General features: G+C 41.8%; 1 protein-coding gene across 1 annotated transcript; it reads left to right on the plus strand.

Moving 5' to 3' along the window:
• The first annotated feature begins 275 nt into the window (after window positions 1–275).
• Window positions 276–7,923, plus strand: GNAT2 (G protein subunit alpha transducin 2). The gene is made up of 8 exons (XM_077119995.1): window positions 276–441; window positions 2,175–2,217; window positions 2,503–2,644; window positions 3,332–3,489; window positions 5,345–5,473; window positions 5,693–5,822; window positions 6,365–6,518; window positions 6,950–7,923. Exons 1-8 carry the CDS (start codon window positions 324–326, stop codon window positions 7,138–7,140), a joined length of 1,065 nt encoding a protein of 354 aa, XP_076976110.1. The 5' UTR covers window positions 276–323; the 3' UTR covers window positions 7,141–7,923.
• Window positions 7,924–8,495: the final 572 nt, after the last annotated feature.

Genomic DNA, 8,495 nt, shown 5'->3' on the forward strand with positions numbered 1-8,495 from the left:
TCCCTAGTACACAAACATTTAAGTCTTTGCCCTTTGTCATAGTAAGCCTTTAATCGGTTTGACCCATCACATTGTGTGCATATACAGACTATAATCTCTAGGCTAAGAAGGAAAGTCTCGGTTGGAGTAGGGAATCTCAGCCAAGGTAGGCAGGGTCCACGAACTTTTAGCCTGCTCCCTCACCCAAAACCCACATAGGATAGCTTTTAGGAGGGCTAAGGAGCTGGCATTCAATTTCTCCCTTGTCTTCCATATCACAAACAGGAAATCCTAGAGGAGAAGCTTAAGAGCCTGAGGAAATCAGTCAAGGAGAAGGCAGAAAGATGGGGAGTGGAATCAGTGCTGAGGACAAAGAATTGGCCAAGAGGTCCAAGGAGCTAGAAAAGAAGCTGCAGGAGGATGCTGACAAGGAAGCCAAAACAGTCAAGCTGCTATTGCTGGGTGAGTGAGAAGGGAAGATGAGCCAGAAAAGGAGTAGGCACTGCTCTTTCTGGTTTTTCCTAGGTAGCAGGTGGGTCTTAGCTCACCCCATGGGAAAGAGGGGTGGCAGGTCGTTTCCCTCTCCCTATCCAGGCTCAGACTGGGAGGTCTAGGGATGAGTTAAAATGGGGCCTGCACAGCCACCCAAAACGTGATCAGAAAGCTACTCTGGAATTTTTTTTCCCCCTGATCCAGGATAGACCCACCCATCTCCTAAGCAAACCAAACCTACAATCTCCTTTTGGCTTATTGAATACCAAGAACCTGGGGCTTCAGACATTCACCCCCATCTGCAGTCAGAGAACTCTGGGCCAAGGAATCAGAAGAGGACAGGACATTTCCTTCACCAATGGACTCAAAAGTTCCACTGTATAATCAGTGCCATATAGAACCAAGGAGAGTCCCATTGGTTCTTTCCAAGTATACTGGCCTCTTCCTCTTGCTTTCAGAGGAGTAAAACCTTTGAAAATAGGGGGCCTGATGGGGAGGAGTGGAATCCTCATCTACAGTAGCCCCTTCCTGGCTTTCTATTTAGTAGCTGCCTCTAAAACTCCTGCCAGATGGGAGATTCATCAGCTTGATGAGCTCCTAAGCAGATCACCAGTCTATACTGAGAAAAGCAAAGCACCTCAGTCGGTCAGTCTGAGAAGTTGATCATGGCTGTAAAAAGAATCAAGACAAGAAGAGTTTGGGAGACCTGGCTTAGAAAACAACCAATATTACCAAAGAGTAGACTAACTGGGGCAGATGGACTCTATGTAGTGAAAAACTGGCTGGCCCAGTCAGCTCCGCACCCATAAGGAGCCTGGGAACTGCAGCACCTGGTTAAAGAACCTCCTTTTCCCAGCTGATCTGTGGTATGGTCTCATAAGGACACAACTCAGGAACATAGCTCTGTAAACTGGACAGAGTCCAAGGAGCCCAGGAAGTTGCAAAAAGGGGAAACTGAGAGACAGCAGGGCCACATAGAGACCTTTTAAGCCTAAGCAGCTTTCTCCTAGGTTCAAGATAAGCAGCTTAGAGGGAACAAGCACAGACTAAGTGGAAGGGGGTTGAAGCATCAGGGTTGAATAGATTGTGGGGACAGAGAGTTGAAGGGACTTCTGATGGGGGACAGTGGACTGTGAATGAGGATATAGGGACATTTTAGTAAGTAATTACTAAACCAGGAAATGATGAAAAAAAAAGTATTTCAGTGAAGTGACCCAGCTCTCACCAATCTTACCCTAAGACCAATCTCCTGGGTCAAAATGGACAGAAAAGAGAAGTGTGTTAAAGGAATTCCCCTGAATCTATCAGTGGTTCTCTAAAGGGGGAGATTTTGCACCCCCAGAGGCTATCTGGCAATGTCTGGAGACATTTTTGGTTGTCACTACTGGGGGTTGTGACAACTGGCCTTTAATGGGTAGAGGCCTAGGATGCTGTTAAATATCCTATAATACACAGAACAACCCCCTCCTCCCCCAACAAAGAATTATCCAGCCCCAAATGTCAGTAGGGCCAAGTTGAGAAATCTTGCTCAGGTTGAACGGTCTAAGCTCAAGGCTGGTAGACATTGAAGACAGCCATCACCCCTATGTCTGCTCCCCTAACGTGACTCCCAACCAAGCAGTGACTTGAAATTCCCACAGGTCATCTACCTGTGGTTGGGGCAAACTGGTAGAAATTTAAAGCATAAGCATTTTTCCTTCCAGGTGCTGGGGAGTCAGGAAAAAGCACTATCGTCAAACAGATGAAGTGAGTAAGAATCAACCTCCCAAAGGACTAGGGTGGAATGAAGTCAGTAGAGCCAGTGGAGGTAGTGAGGGTGAAGGGCTCTTTAGTCTTAAGGGACCAAGATGTAAAGAATATATATTTCCAGTGCCCCTCATTGCATGCCCCTTGCTCCTTGCCTTCCCTTCCACCTTGGGACAGCCATAGAAATAGAGACATAGTTCTTGTGATCCTTTTAACCACCCAATTCCCAACCCCTTAGGACTGGTTACTCAGATCTGGCTGAGTCCAGGTATCTACCACTTGCAGGATCATTCACCAGGATGGCTATACACCACAAGAATGCCTGGAGTTCAAGTCCATTATCTATGGGAATGTGCTGCAGTCCATCCTGGCTATCATCCGGGCCATGTCCACACTGGGCATTGACTATGCTGAACCAAGCCGAGTGGTATGTGGTTAAAGGTGGAAGCAGGAAAGACTAATGAAGAGAACAGATAGAGGCCAAGAAGCTATAAGATAGGTCAGAAAAAGTTTTATATAACTAAAATCCCACCTTGTGAGCTTCTAATCTTTTTATTCAGTCCTAGAGAAGCAAGCATTGCTTACCTTTATAATAAATGTTAACAAAATCTGCTCTCAACCTTCTCTACCTTTTTGTCTTAGTTTGCCATTTAAATGACTTGCCCTGGCCATGGAACTTTTATAAGCTAAATCCCCAGTTCTAGTACTGACCTTTTCCTAGATTTGAATCATTGAGAGGACTAAGGTAATGGGTTCCTATCTTCCATCTTTTTGATTTCATGGTCAGTTTGGCCTTTAAACTTCCAATCTCCCTACAGCAGAGAATTCATGTTTTGTGGCAGATGAATGATGGAAGATAGAAACACCAGAAAGGAAATACTTGAGATCTTGGTTATTCCCTAGCATTCTTAGGGCTGGATATATTGCCACCCTGTATTATCTTAGGAGCACAACTCAGTAATACTATTCTGGGGGGACAGAATCTCTGCTGGAGACTGCCTCTACCTTAGGCTTTGGGAGCAAGGCAAAACGTTTTCCATTCAGCAGTACTTCCAGAAGCCTCGTGGAAAGCCATTATTCCTCTGTAGTTCTCAGTCAGGTTTCTGCTTTACAGGATGATGGGCAACAGCTCAACAGCCTGGCTGACTCCATTGAGGAGGGCACCATGCCTCCCGAGCTAGTGGAGGTCATCAGGAAGTTGTGGAAGGATGGTGGGGTGCAAGCCTGCTTCGACAGAGCGGCAGAGTACCAGCTCAATGACTCAGCATCTTAGTAAGACTCTGATTGTGGAGGGGATGGGATGAGGCTTAAGTAACCTGTGAGAAGAAATCTTACCCAGGCTAAAATTTTAGGCATTGAAAAGCTGGAAGCACATGGACTGAATTCAGTTTTCAGAACTGTTTTGTTAGGCTTGTGTAATACTTTATCTTGAATTTAACACATTTAGATAGGGACATCTGCCACATTCCCCACCACTCTATATTGTCCTACATCAACTCAGTGGAGCATCAGCTCACTGGTACAAAGTTGAAGACACAAAATTCAAAACAGAGGTGTTCTGTCTAGCAGTTCTCAACTCCTGTCCTCACAATGAGGCCACACACTTAGACCTTCCTCTCTGAACCATGAACACCAAGATACCCCTGCAGTTCTGCCACACGCTCTCCCAAGAGGTTTATGTGATTCATAATGGCTTTTTCAGGGCTGAATTTTCTAGCTGGTAACCCAGACTCCACTTAAGCCACTGAGTAGAAATGAAATCTCCTTTACCCACAGCATCTTATGCCAGGGTGCCAGGGTGGTAGGGACACAGAAACTGCCAGAACAAACAAAAGAAAAGTGGACAGGGATTTGAGAAATCCAACATTGCAAAGCTGGTTCCCCAAAGATAAGAGAGAGTGTGTCAATTTTACCTCAGGCAGTATGATAGTGTTCAGCATGGACTTTGGAATCAAACAATTCTGGGTTTAAGCCCTGTTCTGCCACCTAATACTGTAATGGAGCACTCACTAACGCCAAGGAAGTGCTAAGTGCATTATATGCATCATCTCATTTAATCTGGTACAGTCAACCTTCAAGGTAAACAATGCTTTCATTAGCCTCATTTTAGAAATGAAAAACTCAAGTTCAGAGAGGTTAATTAACTTGCCCAAAGGTACATATAGATAAATGGCAGAAACTGGACTTGATTTCCAGGTCTGTCTACTACAAAGCTGAGTATTTTTAAATAATACACCACAAAGCCTCTTGCCCCTGGGCAAGTTATTTAACTCATCTATATTTCTCATCTTTAAAATGGGGATACAAAATTGAAGACTTATGAAAGTTAAAATGTGAAGATGCTTGGCATACACAAGGCACTAGTGTTAATTTTCCCTCCCTTCTCCTCTCAGTCATCTCACAACTGCCTCCCTCCTGCATTTTTTTCTTTTAACTATAAAACTATTTGATAGTAACTTTCAAACATAAACAAATGTAGAATATAGTGGATTCCAGCTTCAAAGGTTATAAATTCATGATCACTCATTTCATTTTACCTCTACCCCCCCCACCAGATTATTTTGAAGCAAATCCCAGATACCATATCATTTCATCCTAAATATTTCATTGTTTATCTCAAAAAAAAGAAAAAAAATCACAGTATCATCACACCTAAAAAAAATTACAATTTCTTAGCATCTTCAAATAGCCAACTTAGTCTTCAAAGTTTCACAATTATCTCAAATGTTTTCCTCCCAGTTTGATTCAGGATACACAGCCCAAGTATTATATTTGGTTCATATATCTCTCAATCTCTTTTAATCTATTCCCAGTTCTTGATGGAATTTTTGACATGCATTTAAAACACTAAATCTCATTAAGGGTCTAGGAAAGATTACAGTCAGACTAAACCCAAAAAAAGTTATCTGTCTTTATTTAAACGGGATGGAACTCTGTCTCAAAGAGACTTGTCTCTCAGCCCGCTCCTCACTTCCTTTTATAAGGACACATGAGAGTTTGAAGGAAAGAATCCTAGATTTAATATAGATTCTAGTTTTGGCTCTATCACCAAACTAGCGTATGACTTTATCTCTCTTGGTCTTAAAACTTAATGTTTTAAGACCAATGCCAATCACTATTTCTCTAGCTACTTGAACCAATTAGACCGGATTACATCCCCTGACTACCTACCTAATGAGCAAGATGTACTACGATCTCGAGTCAAAACCACAGGCATCATTGAGACCAAATTTTCAGTCAAAGACTTGAATTTCAGGTGAGTACATTGTTCCCTGGGCACCTCAGATACACATGTGGAATCTCAAAAGGGACATGGGCATGGCTGGCCTTTCCTGAAGCCCAACCTGAACTACTCTTCCCCACTTTTCCTCTTACTGCAAACGAACCCAAGGTGGCCACCTTTCTGAGGTGAACACCAAAGACATGTGGATCCTAAGTTGTGCACATCTATGAGAACAGCTGCTTCTTCCCTTAGGATGTTTGATGTGGGAGGGCAGAGATCTGAGAGAAAGAAGTGGATCCATTGCTTTGAGGGAGTCACCTGCATCATTTTCTGTGCAGCCCTCAGTGCCTATGATATGGTGCTAGTGGAAGATGACGAAGTGGTGAGTAGCCTTAGCACCAAGCAGCTTTGGTAGAGCAAATTTTCCCTGGGACCTTCCTTCTATGCCTTGTGTTGTTCTAGTTTCCCAACCTGGGTGATTTCAGCTAGCACTGAAACTCTAGCAGTCCTCTAGCAGACCAATCAATGTCTCATGCAAACAATTCCAGAAAAAACTCTTCTTCCTCAGCTTCTGGGTTAGCACTTTAGAGCTACAAATTTATGGAGAAAGGGTAAGCCACCATCATGAGCATTGTACATATATGATCTCATCTAACTTTCCTAATAACCCTGTAAGATAGGGAAACTGGGGCTCAGAAAAGCTCAGTAATTTTCCCCAAGTCACATGATAGAAAGGGGATTGGAACTCAGATCTGTTGGCTCTACTCTACCACATTAACAAGCGATAAGCTGAAAAAAAAAAAGAAGAGATAAGCTGTTCCTGTCTTTCTTTTTTACATTTGGAACACTGGCCTCTCCAAGGGCAGCAAGAACAGGAAGTAGACAGCCCAGTTTGATACTTCTGATGGTGTTTCCTCTCATTAGAATCGTATGCATGAGTCTCTGCACCTGTTCAACAGCATATGTAATCACAAGTTTTTTGCGGCTACTTCCATTGTCCTCTTTCTCAACAAGAAGGACCTCTTTGGGGAAAAAATCAAGAAAGTCCATCTCAGCATTTGTTTTCCAGAGTATGATGGTAAGTGTCAAGGGTGGAGACAATGGTGATGCTTACTTAGTAATGACTGGTGATTGCTTCATTCCCTATATCATCATTCATAGAGACATATAAGAAGTTATCTTAAGGGAGAAATTTGGGCTTTCGGTTATAGGGTTTTAATTCAGATGTCTCTGGAATAGAGTAGATGTTAGATACAGGAGAGTCACTGACTGTTCAAATTATACCTACCAGAAACCAAGGGCAGAGACATAGATAGAGAGACCTCTCCCTTCCATTTCATTGCTCAGTTCAGATGAGAAACACTGGAAATGCAATGGAGGGAATCCTTCCTCCAAAAATGGGCCACGCAACTACAGTTATCTAACAAACATTTGAGGATCAATCTCCTAAAAATGAGCAACTAAAGGTTAATTTATCCCATTTCTTCACCATTTTTTCTGGAAAACTAGGTAACAACTCTTATGAGGATGCAGGGAATTATATCAAGAACCAGTTCCTTGACCTCAATATGCGAAGAGATGTCAAAGAAATCTACAGTCACATGACTTGTGCTACAGACACACAGAATGTCAAGTTTGTGTTTGATGCAGTTACAGATATTATCATCAAAGAAAACCTCAAGGACTGTGGACTCTTCTAATCCTCACCATTCCTCAGGTACACATTCTATAAACAGACCTGGAATTTTGATAATTTCAAACAAAAAAATCACAGGTCAATACATCATGATACAAAGAACAAATCCATTCTCCTTTGGAGATGGAGTATGCATGAATACAACTATATCTCATACATTTTTTTTCAATGTGGGATAGCTAGTGCAGTTTAAAGAGCAAGAAGCTAGAAATCAGAAGACCCAGGTTCCAGTTCTGGCTCTGCAACTTACCACAGATATTTGAAACTTTACTTCATCATTCCTCTAAACCTTGAGTCCTTCTTCTATAAAATGAAGATAACTTCCCTACTTATTTCACAGGGTTTTATCCTGAGCGTCACAAACACAAACTTATAAAACATATAAAAGCTAATGTGGTTCAAGTCACAGAAAGAAATCCTATATAAAAGCTGCCCTTCATAAAATTCATCACTTGAGTTTTTTAGAATAAATTATTCCAAGAACATCTTCTAAGCAAAACAGTAAACTTTCTCTACCCTCTGCAAAAATAAAAATAAAACCTTGATAAACCTACCACCTTCTTTTTGTTAACAGACCTCTATGTACTTGAGCTCACAGATGTTCACCACTGGATACAGTGAGTTTGTTAGCTTCCAAGGCACACATCCACAAATGACCATCTTTACTGAGCATAGATTGTCCCTCTGCCCCCACCCCAGTCTGTCAAAAAGACAGTTTCCTTTAACTCCATAAATAACTGCTTCTCAGCTATACAAGATACTTTCTGAATAAATTTAGAGGACAACATATTCCCACTTAAGAGTATTAATGATCTTATTGCTCCCACTTCTCTATTATAGAATTTAGAACAAGTAAACAATCCTAAAATTCTCATTTCAACTTCTGCATGTTCCAGAACAAAAAAGGCAGCAGATCTTACTTTAGGCATTGACAGTCTTTGCAGCTGGATCCATGTGATGCTAGCTGAAAATAAATAGCACCTCCCCAATCAAGCCAACAAGTAAATTATTCCTTTGAACTATTCTGAGGGGAAAGCGTGCATAAATCTTGACAGGAGGTGGTGACGTCAAGTACAAATTTAGTACTTAGAACTACTAGTGAGGAAATCTCTTGGCATCTGAGATTTAGTATATAAAAGAAAGTGTCAATTAAAATGAAAACCTGCTTCTTGCCAGAAACTCACATTCACACATAGGCTGCTACTAGCAATATTGATACTAGAGAGCCATATGAGCTTGCAACACACTGAAGAAAAAATGTGCAGCTGTTAAAATTGGATTCATTTAATAGTCTTTCTGATTCCCTGAAAACAAACTTGGAAAGAGAATTACCAGAAACACAAGGGGCATTACTCTACC

The sequence above is a fragment of the Tamandua tetradactyla genome, chromosome 11 (assembly GCF_023851605.1).
Source record: "Tamandua tetradactyla isolate mTamTet1 chromosome 11, mTamTet1.pri, whole genome shotgun sequence".
Lineage (NCBI taxonomy): Eukaryota > Metazoa > Chordata > Mammalia > Pilosa > Myrmecophagidae > Tamandua > Tamandua tetradactyla.

What these genes read in the sequence shown, in the direction of transcription:
- GNAT2 (XM_077119995.1), top strand. Translation starts at nt 324, where the DNA reads ATGGGGAGTGGAATCAGTGCTGAGGACAAAGAATTGGCCAAGAGGTCC. An exon ending in ATGCTGAACCAAGCCGAGTG is followed by an intron (nt 2,645 to 3,331) that starts GTATGTGGTTAA and finishes TCTGCTTTACAG; the next exon opens with GATGATGGGCAACAGCTCAA. An exon ending in GTCAAAGACTTGAATTTCAG is followed by an intron (nt 5,474 to 5,692) that starts GTGAGTACATTG and finishes TTCTTCCCTTAG; the next exon opens with GATGTTTGATGTGGGAGGGC.